A 20,531-nucleotide genomic window follows, 5' to 3' on the forward strand; every position below is an offset into this window, starting at 1 on the left:
AAAGAGAGAGAAAAAGAAAAAAAAAAAAAGCGGAGATGATCAAGCAAAGTTGAACGTGGAAGAGAGCGACGGATAGCATGTTAGAGCAGGCCGACCGTAAAAGAAAGTAAGCTTAAGTTTAAAGAAGCCTCACATTTGCCTATACCACCCGTTCGTGATCAGTTATGGTAACTTTTAGAACTCTAAAATAGCTTTACATAGACACTTTAATCGCTTTCGATACCAGCAATATTCGAGAAGTTAATTTTGAAAAATTTGTTTCGTGGCCGTGTGTTTTTTCGTTCGCAGCGCACGGCCCTTAAGCTTATAAATGTGTTTGTAAACAAACACAAGTTTCAAAGCTCTGAAATAATTCTACCAAACACCAAAGAGTACGTTTCGGTATTCTCCTTTTCTTAAACTTAGAGACTAGAATTATTACTAATTAAGAGCAGAATTGACACAGTTTTTAATATCCAATAATTTTTCGCCGGGAGCTTACAGTTGCTCTCGCAAAAAACACCATGTTTACGTGATTACGACGGCCGTTTCAACAGATCATTTGTAAACCAAAAAGGTTTCTTCGGCCGGAAAAAAATCGATAACTTTCCTTTATGTTACGTGTTTCAAGCTTTACACAGATATTTTAATCGTTTATTAAATTCTCGATACCATCGATATTCGTGTGGAAATTAATTTTTGAACATTTTGTTTCGTGGCCGTGTTGTTTTCATTCGCACCTTTCGGCATTCATGTGTTTGTAAACACACATAAGTTTAAAAGCTCTCAAATAATTCTACCAAACACCAAAGACTATTTTCCCATATTCTCAATTTGTTAACTTTTATTTAGAGACTAGAATTATTACTATAGGACCAGAATTGACACAGTTTTGGATTTCCAAACATTTTTCCCCGGGAGCTAACTTGCTCTCGCAGAAAATGTCATGTTTACGTGATTCCGACGGCTGTTTACAGATCATTTGTAAATGAAAATTCTTGCTTCCAGGCAACAATCGATAATTTTATTTATGTTATGTGTTTAAAGCTTTACGCAGATGCTTTTATCGTTTATTAAATTCTCGATACCATCGATATTCGTTTAGAAATTAATTTTGGTACAACATTGTTTCGTGGCCGTGTTTTTTTCATTCACACCACACGGCTCTCATGCGTTTGTAAACAGACACAATTTTAAAAGCTCTGAAATAATTCTACCATACACCAAAGACTATTTTCCCGTATTTTCCATTTGGTTGACGAGACTAGAATTATTACTATAGGAGCAGAATTGACACAGTTTTGAATTTCCACTCATTTTCCCCCGGGCCGGTAACTTGCGCCTACACAAAAAAATATTATCGTGACGTGTAATTCGACGATCGTTTACAAATCATTTGTAAACGAAAATTCTTTCTTCCAGTACATGTATTTCCTTAGATTGGTTCTCGCAACCGTTAAACAGAAATCTCGACTCGTCTTGAAGAGATGGGGAAAACCACCTGAGAAAATCCGAGCTCTCACTGAAGTGCCTCGAGAAATTTTAGCTATCTGGCAGACAAAAAGATAGACGGAACTCGTACAAAGTAATTGTTCTCAGAAACATCAGATCTAGAGCCGCTTGAAAAACCGTTTAGTTTCATAAAAGATCCAGAGTTCTTGCAAGCAACAAGGCACTAGATGCGTTTGTCAAAACACTGAGGAAAGATCGTGAAATTGCTTGCGTAGTAAACAAAGAAACACTCACCCGAGAAATCGTTGAAAAGCATTTCCAGTCTTTCAGCTCGGCCCAGCTGACACAACAAATCCTTCGCAGCTTCAAAAGACTGCTTGGCTTTAGCTTTTGGTACTAGAAATTTGTAGAAAATCTTGCCGGAGCGATTGGCGCACAAGACGAGTACTCAATTTTTTACTGAGCTTGATGCAAAACGCTCTCGATTTCATTCAAACTTGAACAAAGCTGCCACTTTCATTCATGCCGGTCCGCGCGCGGGAAAATGTTACAAGTTTCTTTTTTTTTTTTGACAAATAAAGTTTAGCTTTTCTGCTATAAATCTGTGCTTTGTCATCAATGTGTTGAATAATAAAACAATTATCCTGCTCAATCTTGCGGAATATCGCCTGATTTTAGCCAACTCGGCCTACAGCCTCGTCGGCTAAGTATCAGGCGATACTTGTTCCGCGCGATTTCGCAGGATAATTGCTAATTGTAAGAAGAAGTAGCGAGTTGAAAGCAGTTGCATGGTCGCCATGACTGATTTCAGTTTCTCAACTGAACAAATGTCAATCCTATCCAAGTTTTTAGCTTTGACACAAATAATCCGGCTTTTGCTGATTCCTGTAAGAAACACGAAAACCAACGTTTAGGAATTCCCTTTCTAGCTGCAGCACTTGATTTCCATGTATTTGTGGTACAAACAACCCGGCTTAAACAGTCGAACTCCAAAGAACTTGAAAGAAGTCGTTGTTTTTGGACACAAAATTAAGAAACCAACGGAATGTAGAACTGGCGTGTTCAGCCAGCCTCCATTGTAACAAATCAGCATTGCATTGTTATTGTCTGGGCAGTTTGCTGCATATGCGCTAAAAATATAACTGCAGAAAGGATGAGGAACTGGTAAGGTTATTACGTTCATACACTAAGCAGATTTTTATAAATGCTATGAAAAAAATTGGAGCTCCGCTTTTAGGCTAGGCTAAATATATATATTATCGAGATGGCATTGTTTGGTATTTTTTTTCTTTTCTTTTTTTTCTACATATTTCCGAAGAAACTTTCGCTTCCCGCCGAAAAAAAAATTAGCTTAGCGACACCTGGAGCATTCGTTTTCCATATAAGGTCAAACTACGGTATATGAGCCGATAACCGAGATTTAGTGAACCAATCAGAACGCTAGAAATGCAATATCCGAGGCTGAGAATTTAATAAATGCCTTTATTTAGCATTTCCATCATATGAATCAACAGAGAGAATTGACCCAGGAAATTAATTAAATCCAGGCTGGGCAATTAAATGATCGCACTGCCCCTCAAGTAGAGTGTTGAAAATAGCAACACCAACGAAAGCTGGACGAACAGTGCACGAACGCCGAGGGAGCTTATTAAATTTTTTGTATAAACACAAAAAAAAAACGAGTGAATGACGGCGACACCAACTGAACACCGAAGGATTGAGAAATAAAGAATTATTAATGACCTGGTATAAATTGTTGCAAGCACTGAAACGATAATGTGATAATGACTTATTCACTCATAGGACGAACATTCCTTGCTGTTTGTTTCATGTTACGAAAACGATGAATGAAGCAACAAGCGGAATTATTAAAACAAAACAACAAAAGTTTATCTTCTCTACTGTACGTTTGCTGCTGTCGTGTTTTGGGCCCTAAAAACAAACCAACAAATAAAGAAACAAAGAAATAAACGAACAGGCGTAATCAAACATTTATAAATGAACTGATATTGTTTTTAAAATTGGTGTTTATGTCACCCCTTCGTTAAATCCTGAATAATGGTTTTTGTCAGATCCCGAAGCAGGTAGAGCAAAATGAAGGAAATACATTCAAATGCCAATTAGTGACGAAAAAAAAAAAACCCTCCACACAAAAAATCGAAACCGAAAGAAAAAAGAAGCCAAAATCTAAAGAGAAAAAATGCTGGTACTAATAACACTTAGGGTAGAAAAACATGATATCCGTGACACTAATGCAATCAGATGAATTTTACTGAGTAAACAGGGTAGAATTTACTTTTTCCGGATATTTTACAGGGTTGGTGTTTGAACAGATGTAAGCCTTCCAATATTGTATAACAACAAGGACTTGTTATCTAACGACAAATCATGCTCGCTTAGAGTTGTTTTAAGTTTAGCTGGCACCTGTGTTTACCTTCTGACAAATTTCCATTTAAAATGAGGACCACAGAGGAAATTTAATTTCAAAAGGCGTCCGTATAATAACAGAGATAAGGTTGAGTAAACTGAAATGACTCTAAGTCATGGCATTTGACGAGAAAACGAGAGGCAAATTAGCGTTGAGGGTTCATATTAAATAAATGGAAGGCACATGTTTGTTCATCTTGAATTCAGTTTTCTCATAAATATATTTCTTGTTCGGCCCAACTTACAAAAGGTCTTGAATCAGTGTTGTTACGCATTCAAAGTGGTAGTTTCGTATCACGCTACCAAACCTAGATGCATCAAATTGATTTGGGAGAAATATTCTTGTCAATGGCACGTAATTAAGGTAAGGAAAAAAATTGTATGTATTTTTCAGTGACTGACATATGCATACTCGGAAATAGGAAATCCGAGTGCCCCTATCAGGAGTCGAACAAAAGACCTTCCGATTACTAGTTTCACACCGTCACTAAAACAAAATTCGTACCCCAAGTGCAATAGTTTGTATCATGCATTTGGAATGCCACCTTGATATTCATATTGAATAATAATAATAATAACAAAAAAAAAAAAAACAGTAATGGAGTATAAGAAAAAGTACGAGAAAAAATGAGGAGGCGACAAATCATAGGAAAAATATTTTTAAGTATTATGGCCGAGCGAAGCCTTGTGCATCGTTACATAACAATTTTTATAATAATGGTTTTTTTAAAAATATTATTTCTTATGCACAATTAGCCGCAAGCAGTTATGATTTGTCACTCCTTAGGTCAGCTCCAGGTTTTTAAGCAACATAAATTAGCTATGGTTTGCTTCATTTATCTCCTGGCGAAAACGTTAAGTACACTCTGTGTTTTTTATAAGAACCTTTCTTATAAGAACGGCGAGGCTGAGATTAACCAAAATTTTAAGAACGTATCAAGAACATTCCTCAGGCTGAGAGTCGATTAAGAACGTTTTTATTTTGCTATTCTGTTTATAAAATCAAGGTAACAAATGAAAATTAACCAAAATACTTAAGGGCATGTTTTGTATACCATTATAAAAAATATAAACAATGGTGACACAAATCTCGGTTTGTCATAATCAGCAGCCGGTTCTTCATACCATATCTCAGCAGGCAATGCACATTTTAAAATAGGTTTCCTGGGTTACCATGTAATATAAGAACATCTTAACAACGTTTTCAGCCTCAAATCGCAAAAAAATATAAGAACGTTCAGCCTCAGCTCCAAAATTAGACGTTCTTATAAAAAAAAATAAAAAACAGTGTAATGTTGCAATGTGCAAACTAAGTTAATAGAGGACCTGAAAGGGGTACCTTGGTAACACTTAACACTTAAATTTTTGGCTTTGTAATATCAACCAGTTGAATTTTATGTTTGGTTCATCTACTGAGTTGATAACTAAAAGTAAATTGGCCACCGTAAAGAGATTCGAGTGCTGATGTTTCGAGCGTTAGCCCTTCGTCAGGTTGCTCTGACGAAGAGCTAACGCTTGAATCGTCAGCACTCGAATCTCTTTACGGTGGCCAATTTACCTTCAGGTATCAACTCTATTGATAAACCAGACATTCGTTTCTATTCCCCACCGACGCAGCACCACAGTTTCTTTAGAAACTAACCCTCTTATCCAGGTAAATTTTAGACTTTAACATCTAACAGTAACAAATCCACTGTAACATTAAATGTGGTACAAAAAATGTCTCCAGCACAGTAATAGAACTGGAGGCTGTGATTTGTCAGTTGATGTGATTCCCAATAAAGGGGTGAGCTTAGTTTAATATCAGAATGATATGCCATAAGTTAATTGTAATTCATTACCGATTGCTACACCTTAAGTTACGTTAGTTTTGCTTATTTTGCTTTATTTTTTTCATGGGATCATTTTCAGCAGAAACCAATATAATTCTTAAATAAATGACAGCCCTGTTAAATTTACATAAATCACGAAGTTTTCACAGGCAGTATTCATTATGCCCTCAAAGATGAGAACTTCTTCCAAGTGTATTGCGACGTTTCAATCTGGCGCGAGCTTAAAATCTCGGTTGGTTTCGAGACTTGGTGATTTACCAAGAGCCAGAGAATACAATATATGCTAAATAACTATTTTTCTTGCGATAAACCCTCCAAACACCTGATAGTATTTTTTCCTGGAAACAGTTAAAATCAGAATACTGACGAATTTAATAGTAAAACTTAAAAGTAAAGGGCAAAAAATATTACACAGTGAACCCCTTCCAGACCCTCTTAAAAAGTGTGAGGCATGACGTAAGCAAAATTTCCATTTAAAATTTTATACAACACTCTTCATGCGAGGATGGTGTTAGGATGAACCAAAAGAGGCAATTTAACTTGTAGTCGAGGCACAGCAACCGGTTTAACGCAGGGGCCGACAGAGAATGACGGAACAGAAATATTTCTTCGAAGTGCTACGTGAGAAACGAATAATATTTTTGGTTAAAGGGGCTCTGTCACGGCGATTTTGCTATATTTTCGTCAAAATGGCTCAAATATTTGACAAGAAAGCCTTTGTCTAACATGAAATTGCTGTTAGAGCACCGGGAAGAAAATCATGTGTTAAGAGATTTATCCGGGAAGAACAAACTATAAGCAGTTTTTGGCGACTTCTCTACAATACTGACACAGGAGCAACTTGAAAACATTGGAATTGGCCGCGTCAGTTTTGAAGATTATAGGTCGTTTTTACTTACCTAGGCAGTAGATTAAAGATCAGTCATGGAAATGTATTTCGTCTAGCGTGTGTGGAATCCACGTATTATTATGCAGAAAACTGATAATGTCAATGGCACTTGCGTATTGAACGCTTCACGTTTAATAACACTGTTTGAAGTAAATCTGATCTTAGAGTTCATATCTTCCGCTAAGTCCTTGTTTATACTGTTAAATGTCAAAAGAAATAAAACGCTAAAACCCGGTAAAATTCAGTCTAGCGCGCTAATCATGCCCCGAACGTGAAGCAAACGCGGCTTTTGTCTCGTACAGACCCGTACACCTGGAAAATTACTGCTTCTTATGAGTGCGTTCTAGCTAAGGTCATATCTCAGCTTAAGATCATGCTAGCAAAACTCTGCTTTAAATTGTAGCTTGGACATAAAAGTATTGAATATGCGTAGCGACGATTTGTTCAGTTAAATGATTAATTTCAGTTCACTGGAGCGTCTGCCGAAAATCACTGAAATTCTAACATTCTCGCACCACCTGACGAAGCTGTGTTTTGGTGCTAGTTTTTTGGGGCACGTCTCCGTTCACGGGCTGATAGTTTAATGACTAACGCATATCAGAAATTGATCTTTTCACAAATTGGAGTAGTGGTTCCACGGATTTTGAATGCTGCTTCGATTTATCGTGCCATCGAATCGATGTAGAGTTGATCCAGAGGTTATCATTGTAGTAGATAGATAGATAGATAGATAGATAGATAGATAGATAGATAGATAGATAGATAGATAGATAGATAGATAGATAGATAGATAGGTAGATAGATAGATAGATAGATAGATAGATAGATAGATAGATAGATAGATAGATAGATAGATACGCAATCTTTACTTATCCACGGACAATTCATCAGCTACAAATCAAACATTAAATAATTATCAGTATTAACATTGTCCCCGTGTTAAAGCACAGTACGTAATTACAGTGGGAATTTACAGTTTGTAGACCAGAAAAATCTCGATGATCATAGGGTGGTATCGGGAAAAATGTTGTTCTGGCCGGAAGTGGGTATTGGCGACTGCAGGTCATTGGTTGGAGATGATTTGGTCTTACGTGCGTGTGATTGGCTACTAAAGACATCAGTTTGGTAATATTCGTATTCAAGCCAGAGGCGTTTCGTGTCGTGCTATTTCTGTTGTGTGGAGAAATCAGTATTGGAAGTTTATTACAAAAGTTCCGCGAGAGAGGTATGAGATCTTAATTTTGCTTTTACCTTTTCGTCTCACAAGTTGAGGAAGCCAAAATTAGGGAGGTATATATGTAAGAAAACTGAGAAATTGTCCATAGACTTAACAAGAGTTTTGCAATAAGAGACGCCGGCGATCTCTTGTATTTGCTGGATTGAAAGCCTCAGTCAGGCCAAAACTACTGTTTCTCAGACGTAAATCACTCACTGGGTGAAAGACTCAGTCTACAAAAAAGGGCAAGATTTCCGTTCAGCTCCAACATTTATTACGTATACATTTTGCGACTCAAACTCTATTTATGCTGGCCATTTCGGAAGAGGGTTAGTATAGGGCGATTTACACGGTACGACTTTGTCGTATGTGACAAGCTTACGACAGGCCTACGACATGAATGTTTTCGTGTAAATTAAACCTACAACTTGCTTACGACTGTCGTGTACGTCACAAAAAATGTCGTAGGATTTTAAAACTTGTTTCAAAATCCTACGACAATCGTAGGTATAGGCAATTCTGAATGACGAGAGTTGTGTGCGATTTTTTGCATGACGCAAGCAGCGCGCGCTCTAGAAATCGCATGCGACAGTCGTGAAGCAAAAGTTGTACCGTCCAAATCGGCGTTATGACAGTCAGGTGATGCATGCATAATTAATTATGGCGCTTTGCGGAAATTATTCCTAAGAAAGTATATTGGAAGATTGTAAGAATATTTGAGATTTCGGAGAGAAACAAAGTAAACAAGTGAAGTAGATTTCAAGGCTTATGAGCAAACGCATGGTCTCTGTTTGCATAAACGGAGGTGACAAAATCTCGTGACACCATCCTGTTTAGTCTTAACTTCAATACATTAGGTCTAAAGTTAATGCTTTCAGCTTCCAGTTTCGAATATCATTAGAGAAATAAAGATCGAGCGATCTTTTGGCTTTGGCTATGTTCATGATCTGTTTATTTGTGGAAAAAATGGAAGGAGTTGCAAAGGCGCCAAATTCTTGAGTGACGAAAAACAGTATTTTGTAACTTAGCAGTTCATTGTATATTACTAATATAAGTCCGGTTCTTTCATACATTTTAAACGTTTAAAGTGGTACAATTAAGACCTTGTTCATTTACTCAAATTGTTTGAGCATTCTTGCGAACTTCATTATAGCAGTAAACAGAAGTTAGACAAAACTGATTTGTTGATTAGAGGAGCGGTTAGATCTTTAAGTGTTGGCCATTTTACAGATAATCTTAGTGGCGCTCTTTATCAATTTTTGACGTTGCCAGTTCCCTTATCAGTTACTTTAATTAGGCTGGTAAATGTTCTTTGTTTTCAATATTCTTCAATATCTTTAATATTCTCACCTCGGCAAGGTGAGAAATTTGGAGATTTCACGACGACAACAACACTTTATTGTACTCATACCAAAACTTAAAGTTAATTACAAACAAATTAACTAATTGAAGCTTACCGATTTACTGAAATAAATAAGAAGCTAATAATGCTAGGGAGCCGCGTAAACGAAAGTAAATTAAATGTTGATAGCGGAAGTACAACATGGCAATACATACTAACGCTCATATACTGATTGGCACAGACAGACACTCACAACGCTTTTTTAAGGGATTTTGATGGAAAGTAGGAAGAAAGTTATAAATTAATAAACAAAATTAAAGTAACTAAGTAAGGCAGGGTATATGTTTTCCACACTTGCCTAAACTGTTGTTTAGAAGCGGTTTTTCAGAGTTGCGTTTTTGTGCTATTTCAGAGTGCTGCCAGTTCAGTATATAGTGTTAAACAATTATTAGACATCCGATAAAGAGTCTGGTTGTATGTTAGATAACATTGCAGTTCGTTTCAAGCAAGGGCCCCTTGCTTGAAACGAACTGCAATCGGATTGTAATGCTGCCTTTCTGAGCCAAAACTTTTGAGAAAAAGTCGTTAGAAAAATTAAAGCACAAAGCACGTTTGAATCTTATTGTGCATTTTGTGATGAAATGTTGCTCTAGAACGCATGATTTAGTTTTTGTTTTTTGAGGTTTGTGACGCAAACTGCAAAGGAACTTTGGTTGTGTTAACATTTCATGGCCACTGGACGTTTCAAACATCCACACACCTACTGCACCTATCACACCTACTACACTGACTTGCAAAAGACTGTAGAACTTTGTCAGCTGTACCGATAGTGGTCTGTAGTAAATTCATAATTCCTTTTCATTGAATCGTTTCCAGACACAAGGGGAAGTGCGATCATGTTGTTTTTTGATAAAATGGTGAGTTGGCAATTCTTTTTACTCATAGACTGGGAGATCCACGGTGCGCTGAACATTCAGTTATCAAGCCCATATTACTTGTGTGATTTATAGCAAAGGTAAATGGCGATATATGGTCATACATCGATAATCTGAGACAAACAATAAGTGAATCACCAGACGGGTAAGCATCTATTCATGTATTACGTCGACTATATTCTTCGAAGAAGGGACATATTTGTATGTTGTCCAAGCACACTTCGTTTTTTCGGTGCAATTCTGTCAACCGTTTTCTTGGTTCACCGCAATCGCGTCAGAATTTTTATCAATAACAAATATCGGATATGAGTAATGTTTACGCCTTTCAATTATAGAGGGCTTTATTATTTTACGGACTATAAGAAACCACAGTGCGGCGGAACGTGCTAAAGCTAATCTATGTCCATTGACTCTCTTGAACGACGGTAGATGAAGCTTAAAGGGCAGTGCCATCCATTGCTGTTTTCATTTTAAGCCGCGAATCGAGATCGACAACATTTCCACTGTAATTTACAAGGTTTTTTTTTTATTACAATTAGCAAAATTTTCATATCTTTGCTTCGAAAAGTGTCACCCCGAACGTAACTGCATCTTTTGTGCCGTTCGGAATTGCATTTTCTTTCATCCTATTCACTTCTTCCTCAGAAACATCAATAAATCGCTAAGCGGCCTTCTTGAAAATTAGTGCTCCCGCTATAATCATCTCGCGTGAGGCGATTATAGTAGGATATGACGCAATCCTCGACCAATCAGATCAACAGATCAACAGATCAATCAGATCCCGTGAGTAATTACACTAATTAGCTATATTTGCGTCTGGGAAAACAACGTGTAAACATTTACAATTTGCAAATTAAAGAAATGTAACAATTTACTGAAGTCACTGTAAATTTTGTTCATTAGTTTGTTCTTTCCAGATCGGTCGTTGTATTTCCTTGTAATGCAAAGAATCAAATCTAGATAGTTCGTATGTTGCTTTTGCAAGTCACAGTTTTTGCGTTTTTCGTTGGATATGACGCAATCTTCGACCAATCAGATCAACAGAATCTCTATAATGACCTGAGTTATTACAGTAATTAGATATATTTGCATCTGGGAAAGGGACGTGTAAACATTTACAATTTGCAAATTAAACAAATATAACAATTTTAGAACTGAAGTCATTGTAAATTTTGTTGATTGATTTGTTATTTCCAAATGGGTCGTTGCAAAGAATAAAATCTAGTTCATATGTTGCTTTTGCAAGTCCTAGTTTTCGCGTTTTCTTTTTAAAGTTCAGGACAGTTGCCAGCCAAATGAAGTTCCCGAGTACAAGCTGTCTTCCACGTATTTCCATTTCAGCAGCAGTAGTCGCATACACCTACTGGGTGCCTATTTTTAACTGAAGTATTTCGTTGTATCCCTTTTGATCTTGTCCTGTTGGTGGGGCATTTAAACCATTTTCTAAGCTATGTTGTGGGCTTTTTAGATAAACTGGCTAACCTACCTTGGGGGCATTTGCAGTTTTCCAAAGATAAAATGACAAATGCCCTGGGGGAGGGGTAACGCTTGGAATTGCTGAGCAATAGTTTGGAATGTTTTAACTGTCGCTGATTAAAACTAAGCTCAAATTTTGTAAAGTTTCAATTACTGTGCACACTAAAGATCTTTGAAAAGTGTGCCCTCCGGACATATCCCCTTTTACTTTACTTTTATAAAGCAGGTTTCCTTAGTTCGGTAGGAATATCTGCACGAACAAGATTCGAGTTGCTTGAAAATTTCAATTGAAAAAATAAAAAAAGAATAACAAGAAAAAAAAACCTGCTTTTAGAATTCATTTCATTATAGCCTCAGTTCTAGACTTAATTCAACTCACAATCTGTCTTTTACCTATTATAGGCATCTCTGATCTGCCTTTCCTTTCTTTCCTTTGTCAGTAAAATGATGACGTGTCCGAAATCTAAATTAGAGAAACAATCATCATTATTTTTTTAGTACAAAAAATCAATCGCGTAAACGACGGAACCAAAAACTCATCACACTTTTCTCATAAAAATTCAATTGCTACACCTAAGTTCCAGAGTTCATTAGAAGTGGTGAAACCATTAATGATTGCATTACTTTATTCCTAGGCAGCCATAAGGACGGAAAGCGGGGGTTGTTGACATGGCTTCGTGCAACAACTGGCTTATTGCCTGCACCACGCTGTTTATCTTCTTCCCAAGGCAGTTGTCAGGAAGTATAGGTTTCAGTCATCTTTCTCTGGGTAAGTTCTGTGGTCAATAAGAGAATAACAGTATGAAGGCTGTTTCAGTTATATCCAAACTCGTTCATAACCCGTAACCTTGATGACTTCAGGGTTTCAGACTAAAATACTAAAATAACCAAGGCGTGGTTGTTAATATTTCTCAGTGTTTTTAAAGGTGTGCAGAAACGATTAACAGCTGTAGCTGGGTCAGTAGAATTTCTTGTTATTCATGCAAAGTCGACGACTTTGACTTAGCTCAATTCTGTATCAGTCATTACTTTTCGTTAGCATTCGTCACTATGTTAACAAAAGGTGTGATGTGAAGCGAAGCGGCGCCAAAGCACGACCAAAACAAAACAACGTCGAAAGCGAAACCTTTTTTATTCGACAGGAATTCAAAGAAATGATTCGCCTAATTGTCGATGTTAGACTTTTACTTCCGCGGAACAATTTATTGGTATGACTGATGACGGTTACTGATCGATGCCGGGTACTCCGGTTTTCCTCCCTCCACAAAAACCAACATTTCCAAATTCCAATTCGAACAGTGGACGAATAGCAACTCTGTGGATGTGCCACTGAAATTCCCATTTATTTATTTATTTATTTATTTATTTATTTATTTATTTAATACGCAAGTCTTAGATCCTTTTAGTGAAAATAATCGTGGCTGAGTTTCTGCCGAAAAAGCTACTTTAATTAACACGAATTTCGTGAGATCCCTCATTCTTAATGATTTTTTCAGCCCGTTAATATCTGCGTTATAACAACTCAAACTTTTGGTATATTTATATTTAAGAATCCAATTTTTTTATCCTCACAGGTTGTCAAAAATATTACAAACGCTAATATAACTAGCCGAAATTTTTACCCATTATTTAAAAACCGTACTGTTCTAGCTAGTTGTATTTTCACTTTGTGTTACAGCTAATTTCACGCAAATCCAACGAAAATATTTATCTTGAAAAAAAAAAAGGAATTAACATATTTTTTAAATTTTTAATTTCGGGCATAAATCCTTTAACGATAATTTTATTTCCTCGGTACAAGATGGGAATAGCCTTTATCATATATATTATTAAAAATGTGACATATTCATAACCGCCTGTGAAACAAATTGTTCATTGCATGCAACCCAAATTTCCCCAAACTATTGAAATATCGTGCTATAAATGTGGAGGGCAATAAAAGGCTCCCGGCTTAAATTCCTTAGCTACAGCCTGGCAAAAACAATGCATTATGTAAAAAGAGCAATAAATGGAAAGGTCTTTCGCTGTTTTTAAAAATTGTTCGTAGCTGTCAAAAACCAAATGATGTTACTCTGCATGTCACTAACGTTTTATGTGTTTTGTTACAAATTAAAAAAAAAAAGACAGCATTTCATGAACACTTGAAAAACAACATCAACCAGACTTTCGCCACTCGCTGGGGTTTATCCTTGACGAGTACTAACGGAAATGCTGCGAGCAGAGATCCCTTCGGTCGTGCTAGAAAAATCAGGAAGAACAGCTGCAAATGGCCATTAGCAGAAAAGCAAACCCGGTTTGACTTTTTTGAGTCACGTGATTCAAGCACTGGTGAGATTTTTCAAAACCAAATTTATTGTTTGTCTCGGGAACAAATCCCTTTAAACGATCTTACTTCAGAGGAGACTTTTTTGTGCATCCATTTCCTCGTTTAAAGTTGTAGGCGCATGATGCTCGCCTAATCCGTGGGTGATTTTCAATATAAAATGTAAATCAGTTTAAGCGGTGTTTAATTGACACCTAGCTTTTTAACCAGCTATTAAAGAACCAGCTTTCATTAAAAGCAAACACATTTTTCATACTGACTGGAGACGTCACACACAAAATGCCCCACTCTCCCAGTGGGGGCCCGAACTCAATCTCTATCTTAACTTGGTTAACGTATACCCATGGGAGATTTCAGTGTGTTTACTAGAATGATTAGTATAAAAAGAATGCTTTTTGAGTGTTTTTCTCTTTCCTGAAAGAAATTAGCTTTGCGCCCCACCATCTTCCCTACCGGGACGGCGTAATAAGTCCATTCTAAATGCCTTAATAATTAGCCTCCGCTCCCTTTCGCCTCGAGGCGTTTGGGAGTGAGGAAACCCGAAGAGAATTTACTACTGGTCGTCTCTTTTATGTTTTTTTCCTCGGTTTAGACTGTGATTTCGACGATTCGACTTTTTGTAGCTGGGAAAATGACAACACAGGAAGAGCAGCGTTTAACTGGAGAATAAACTCAGGGAGCACTCGCAGCTGGAGGACAGGACCTCAAGCTGACGTCTCAGGTAGCTTGAAGCCGGCGTAATGTTTCACGTGAAACATTATAGACCTTTAGCTAATGGAGTACGAGTAGGAATTTCCAAACCTTAAAATAAATTGCTTCAGATTAAGTATCGGGTTTCACAGCTGTTTAAGAGCAAATGGGAAAAGTCAACCTACCGTTGGGGGCATATAAAAGCCTTCTACGTGAGTCAACTGAAGTGGTTTTCTTGAAATATTTTGGCGTCTTTCAATAATTTCAAACAAGATGCCCGGCTAATGGCATTAACACGGAATGCTTAATGCAGCCCCAATTATTCCCCATTGTATGTTTCGCGGATATTTAAAACTATCCTCCGATGGCAATTAAAATAATTGTCTGAATGGTTTTATTCAGATATATTGCATGATACTTATCGTTGTTTTACTAGGAATCATACCAGAAATAACTCCGCCATAACGTCATGACCCCGCTGAACTGGTCTGGCCTCCTATAGCTCTAATCCTTCGCGTTGATTATTCGATCTGTTTTTGAAAGCGGAGTTTCTTCGCTGTGAACTCTCCCAATTTCCACCGTTTCAACTGTCGAGTACTACTTAGAAGTTATTATTTCGATTTACCGCTTGAAAAAGGTTTGTTTTCCTTCTGAAAACGGCAGATCAGAGTCTTAAATTCATACATGTGGCCGCCATTGAGCAAAAACAACTTTTCGAAATGATGACTTGCTTTGACTTCACACAGGTAGAGATAAGTGGGTCCCCTCCCTCGTGATATACGCGCCGATAATAGATTTTGATTGGGCTGTTTTTGCTCAAGACAATCAAAGCAATAAATCCCCTTCTGGGAGAGAGTAGAATTTAATCAAGGTTTAATGAATAAATCAAATAATGATTTGACGTCACACAGGAAGGGATGAGTGGGTCCCCTCTCTCGTGATATGTGCCCGAATAATAGATTTTGATTGGCCTGCTTTTGTCGAAGACAATCAGAACAATACATCCCTACTAGGGGAGGACATATTTTAATGCATAAATTAATTTGTCGATTTGTGACTACGACAAGGAAAAAAAAAAAGATGCCTGCTATACTGGCATTACGCGTGATGCTGTGGCTGATTCATTTATTCCAACTGTATGCTTCGAAGATTTATAAAACTATCCTTGCTAATAGAATAGTTTGAGTCACGAAGATCGCGTTACGTTGTTTCCCTTTTGTTACGCTACTCAGGGTTTCAAGGGAAATTTCGGAAATTCTATTACGATAACGTAAGCTTCTCAAAGACCTCTTTCCTGTCTCCTGCCGTGGTTCGGGACTGTCAAACAAAGCACGATTCCTTCGCCAGGAACTCTCCAATTTCCACCGTTTTAGATGTCGAGTGCTTTTTAGAAGTTATTCTTTCAATTTATCGCTTCAAAATGGTGAAATTTCCGTTTGAAAACGGCACACTTGAGTCCACAACATGTCAACAATATGGGGCCACAAATTTAATCCGTTTTTAATAAATATATCAAATGATGCGCTGACGTCACACAGGTAGGGGTGAGTGGATCCCCTCCCTCGCGATATAAGCGACAAGAATGGATTTTGATTGGCTTGCTGTTGTGGAAGACAATCAGAACAATACATCCCGAGTAGGAGAGGGGAGAGTTTAATGAACAAGATGCCTATACTGGCATTTACGCGAGATGCATTTATTCCAGCTGTATGCTTCGCAGATTTATAAAACTATCCTTGCTAATGGAATAGTTTGAGTCACGACAATCGCGTTACGTTGTTTCCCTTATGTTACGCGACTCAGACTTTTACCGGAAATTTCGGAAATTCCATTACGATAACGTAAGCTTCTCAATGACCTCTTTTCAGTCTCGCATCGTGGTCTAAGACTGTCAAACAAAGCACGATTCCTTCGCCAGGAATTCTCCAATTTCCACCGTTTTAAAGGTCGAGTGCTTCTTAGAAGTTATTCTTTCGATTTACGGTTTCAAAATTGTTTATTTTCCGTTTTAAAACGGCACACTTGAGTCCACAACATGTTAACAATATGGCGCCACCAATTTAATCCAAGATTAATGAATAAATCAAATGATGCTTTGACGTCACACAAGTGGGGGTGAGTGGGTCCCCTCTCTCGCGATATACGCGACAAGGATGGATTTTGATTGCTGTTGTTGAAGACAATCAGAGCAATACATCCCGAGTAGGAGATGGGAGAGTTTAATGAATAAATTAATGTACCGATTTGTGGCTACGACGAAGAAAAAGAAATCGACCCGTTTTTAGACATGGCATGCCCCTTCAGGGCATCCCGCGTAATAAATCAATGTACAGATTTGTGGCTACGACGAAGAAAAAAGCAAGATGCTGCGGCTGATTCATTTATTCCAGCAGTGTGCTTCGCCGATTGATAAAAATATCATATTGCTAATGGAATATTTTGAGTCACGACGTTCGCGTTACGTTGTTTCCCTTGTGTTACGCTACTGAGAATCTCACCGGAAATCTCGAAAATTCCATTACGATAACGTAAACTTCTCAATGACCTCTTTTCTGTCTCCCATCGTGGCTCGAGACTGTCAAACAAAGCACGATTCCTTCGCCAGGAACTCTCCAATTTCCACCGTTTTAGATGTCAAGTGCTTCTTAGAAGTTATTCTTTCGATTTACCGCTTCAAAATGGTGAAATGTTCGTTTGAAAACGGCACACTTGAGTCCACAACATGTTAACAATATGGCGCCACAAATTTAATCCGTGTTTAATAAATACATCAAATGATGCGTTGACGTCACACAGGTAGGGGTGAGTGGGTCCCCTCCCTCATGATTGGGCGACAAGAATGGATTTTGGTTGTCCTGCTGTTGTTGAAGACAATCAGCACAATACATCCCGAGTAGGAGATGGGAGAGTTTAATGAATAAATTAATGTACAGATTTGTGGCTACGACGAAGAAAAAAAAAAATCGACCCGTTTTTAGACACTGTATGCCCCCTCAAGGCATCCCGCGTAAAAAAAAAAAAAAAGAAAAAAAAAAATAGAAATCGACCCGTTTTTAGACACGGCATGCCCCCTCAGGGCATCCCGCGTAAAAAAGATACCCGACCGAAACCTAGACACGGCCTGCCCTGCGGGCATTCCGAGTAATAAGTAATCGCATTTTCGACTGACGCCAGGGTAATAAGAAACAGTTCTTTTCAGTTTAAAAAGTTTGTTTTCTTTATTGCTGTTCGTTCTTTTCTGAAAGCGGTAGTTATTTTGAAATGAGTTGCGGGCGATTAGTTATTTTGAAATGCAGGTAGTTATTTTGAAATGAGTTGTGGGCGATTATCGCAAAGAATACGAAACCGTCGGAACTGCAGTAAAGAGGCAAAGGATCAAAGAAGAATGAGAGCACGCAAGAAGTCATGAGGAAACCGAGTCAAATGCCCTAAAAAATCTGTTAAGATCCGCTTTTGGGCAAGATATTAATCTGAACATCTGCTTTTGCTAAGTTTGCGCCAAAATTAAAAACTTGTATGTCTACCTTCCTCAGCGCCAACTGCAAACAATCGATGACATTTTTCCGGTAGAAGTAAAGTTTTCTTTCGTTCTGATTGGTGCATTTAAGATGTACATAAACAAACACCCCAGTTTTGTCCTGGTGAGCTCGTTTTCAGTTCAAACAAGAGAGGATTCTCTCTTGGTTCAAATTAAACCGTCTCATTTTTTAAAATGGAACTTTTTATTTTGAAGATGTTTATATGTTTATCCAGTGAGAAACAAATTCATGTTAGAAGATTACCCTGACGCTGTTTTCACCCCTTAAGGTGTTCTAAATTAAGGTTTCTCTTCTTAACATAGATTGAATTGGAAACCGTCAACTAAATCTTATTTTATTTTGATTCGTGTAGCATATTTCATTTTTATACGCAACAGATGTAGTGGGCATAGCACTGTAAGAAAGTTATATTTCTTGCACGTTCCTTATTGGGATAGTTCCCGTTAGTTGATAAATAAAGATCCATTTGGATAGAACTTGCATAAATGCTGTCGTCCGGTTACCTTTTGTAATCTATTTTGACCCCCTGAACGCGGCAGACTCGACACGAAATCTGGCTAAGAGTTTTATCCCTGGTTATTGTACTATTCTTGGTAGCTGGTCAAAAAACTTCGGGGAATGTATATATAATTCCGAACTTTACAACTCGGTCCCATTCCTCAAGAGACACAACCGCGCCTAATTAATCGAAATGGTCGCTGTCTTCGGAAAAGTACCGAGCAAAATTTTTTTTTCTTAATTAATGTGAGGGTTCCCTGTGCAGCTTAAGCTGTGTCCTTTTCAGTTGAAAATTCAAAGTTTACTGGTGTTGACTATAGAATTTTTTTTTCAACATTAACCAGTTCGATAAACTCAAAAATATTTTTCCAGGAGAACCTATATTTTAATAAACTGTTGAAGTATTACATGTATATCAGAGAAGCGGAAGAGTGTTCCATCCGGTTCCCAAACACCGAAAAGTGGGCTGGGTTTATCATAAATTATTTTAATAATTAAAATTGGCTTGAGAATCGTTTTTCCACATTAGAGCTGTATCTTCAAGCACCGAATAATTAATCAGTGGCTTTAGTAAATCAACTCCTTATCCAATTATGTTTGAAAACTCTAGACATACAGAATGCACAATCAATGCGTTGTTTAAAAACAACTTACCATACACTGTCCTAGGTAATGGAAAGTACGCATATTTGGAAGCGTCGGCACCGCGTCAACATGGCGACAGCGTAAGGCTTATAAGCCCTAAATTGCAAGGAGAAAACTGTATGTCAATCATGTATCACATGTATGGGAGTTTTATTGGAAGCTTGATAATCTACATGAAGACAAACGACAGTGAAACAGTTGAATGGATCAAAAGTGGCAATCATCCCGATCAATGGTTTGAGGCCGCTGTATTCTTTAATTCTTCTGTTGAGTACCAGGTAATATACTTACTTCGAATTTTCTTAGAATGTTTCAGGTGTATGGCAATTAACTGAGCTCATAGAAAAGAAACGTGGGAAGCACGAAAGAGATGTTTGACGAAAGGATCTAGAATCTTCCAAATTAAACATGCATTCATGGTATAGATCAGCTGCAGAAATTTGTCGTCAGACAGGGCGTAAAAGACAGTTCTAGACGTTTTTCAATTATCTTTAAAAGTGAGATAGTCAGAGTGAGACTGAAAACATATTACCCTACATATACTTTGATTATGTCGTTTGTTGTTTGTGAGTTAACCCTAGAAGAGTGTGTCTGTGTGTGTGTGGATGGGTGGGTAGTCGGTGGTGGTGGTGCGGGGGGGGGGGGGGGGGGGTGAGTGAGCGCCAAATTGTTACCAAATTGATTCCAGGTAAAATTCTCAACATACCAGGTACGTTGAGGATCTGGAAATAATTTGGTATAGAAGTTAAGCGTCCACCAGTAATCCAAGAAGGCCAACATTTTAAAATCGTAAAAACATTTTCGGAGGTACAATCCATCCTCCAAGTCTCATTGTCATTATCATTTATACTCGCAAATTTTGCGGGGGTCGGGTGACAGGAGGGGGGAGGGGAGGTGTCCGGCTATTCTTTGTTTAAAATTATACATATATTTTTTTTTCAAAAAGGCTTTTCACTTAAGACAAGCTTAGAAACAATAAAACCCGTCTTTTGTTTGTCTATTGAAATAGGGTGCCAATAAATTAATGAATTAGTTTAGAATAACGCGTACAGCCGCGCAGTGCGCAGATCGCAGATCAAAGCATTCTTAGAGATTGACAGTATCATAAATTGCTGTTAAAGATAACCACTATATATACTCGTTGCATTTTTTAGATTGTCTTGGAGGGTGTGAGAGGATTTTCTTGGTCTGGTGATGTAGCTATTGACAACATTACATTCATGCATGGGGCATGTAAACGACTTGGTGAGAATAAAACTGTTAATACGGATAATCGGATTGGTAGACA

The 20,531-nt window shown here is 37.7% G+C and overlaps 1 protein-coding gene across 3 annotated transcripts in view; it reads left to right on the forward strand.

Annotated features, from left to right (window-relative positions):
• LOC146489711 (uncharacterized) overlaps nt 1-20,531 on the forward strand; it is a 109,101-nt gene that overhangs the window by 20,110 nt on the left and 68,460 nt on the right. For 2 of the 3 annotated variants that reach the window (XM_085104075.1, XM_085104080.1), the window contains exons 3-6: nt 12,184-12,317; nt 14,464-14,592; nt 19,268-19,521; nt 20,398-20,488. In XM_085104075.1, coding sequence (XP_084960201.1) covers nt 12,218-12,317; nt 14,464-14,592; nt 19,268-19,521; nt 20,398-20,488 — 574 coding nt within the window. In that variant the 5' untranslated portion in view covers nt 12,184-12,217. Of the gene's footprint in view, nt 1-4,114; nt 4,223-12,183; nt 12,318-14,463; nt 14,593-19,267; nt 19,522-20,397; nt 20,489-20,531 lie in introns of those variants that run through there. The other variant, XM_085104066.1, reaches the window with a different exon arrangement.

The sequence above is a fragment of the Pavona decussata genome, unplaced genomic scaffold (assembly GCF_977016875.1).
Source record: "Pavona decussata unplaced genomic scaffold, jaPavDecu1.1 SCAFFOLD_4, whole genome shotgun sequence".
Taxonomy (NCBI): Eukaryota; Metazoa; Cnidaria; class Anthozoa; order Scleractinia; family Agariciidae; genus Pavona; species Pavona decussata.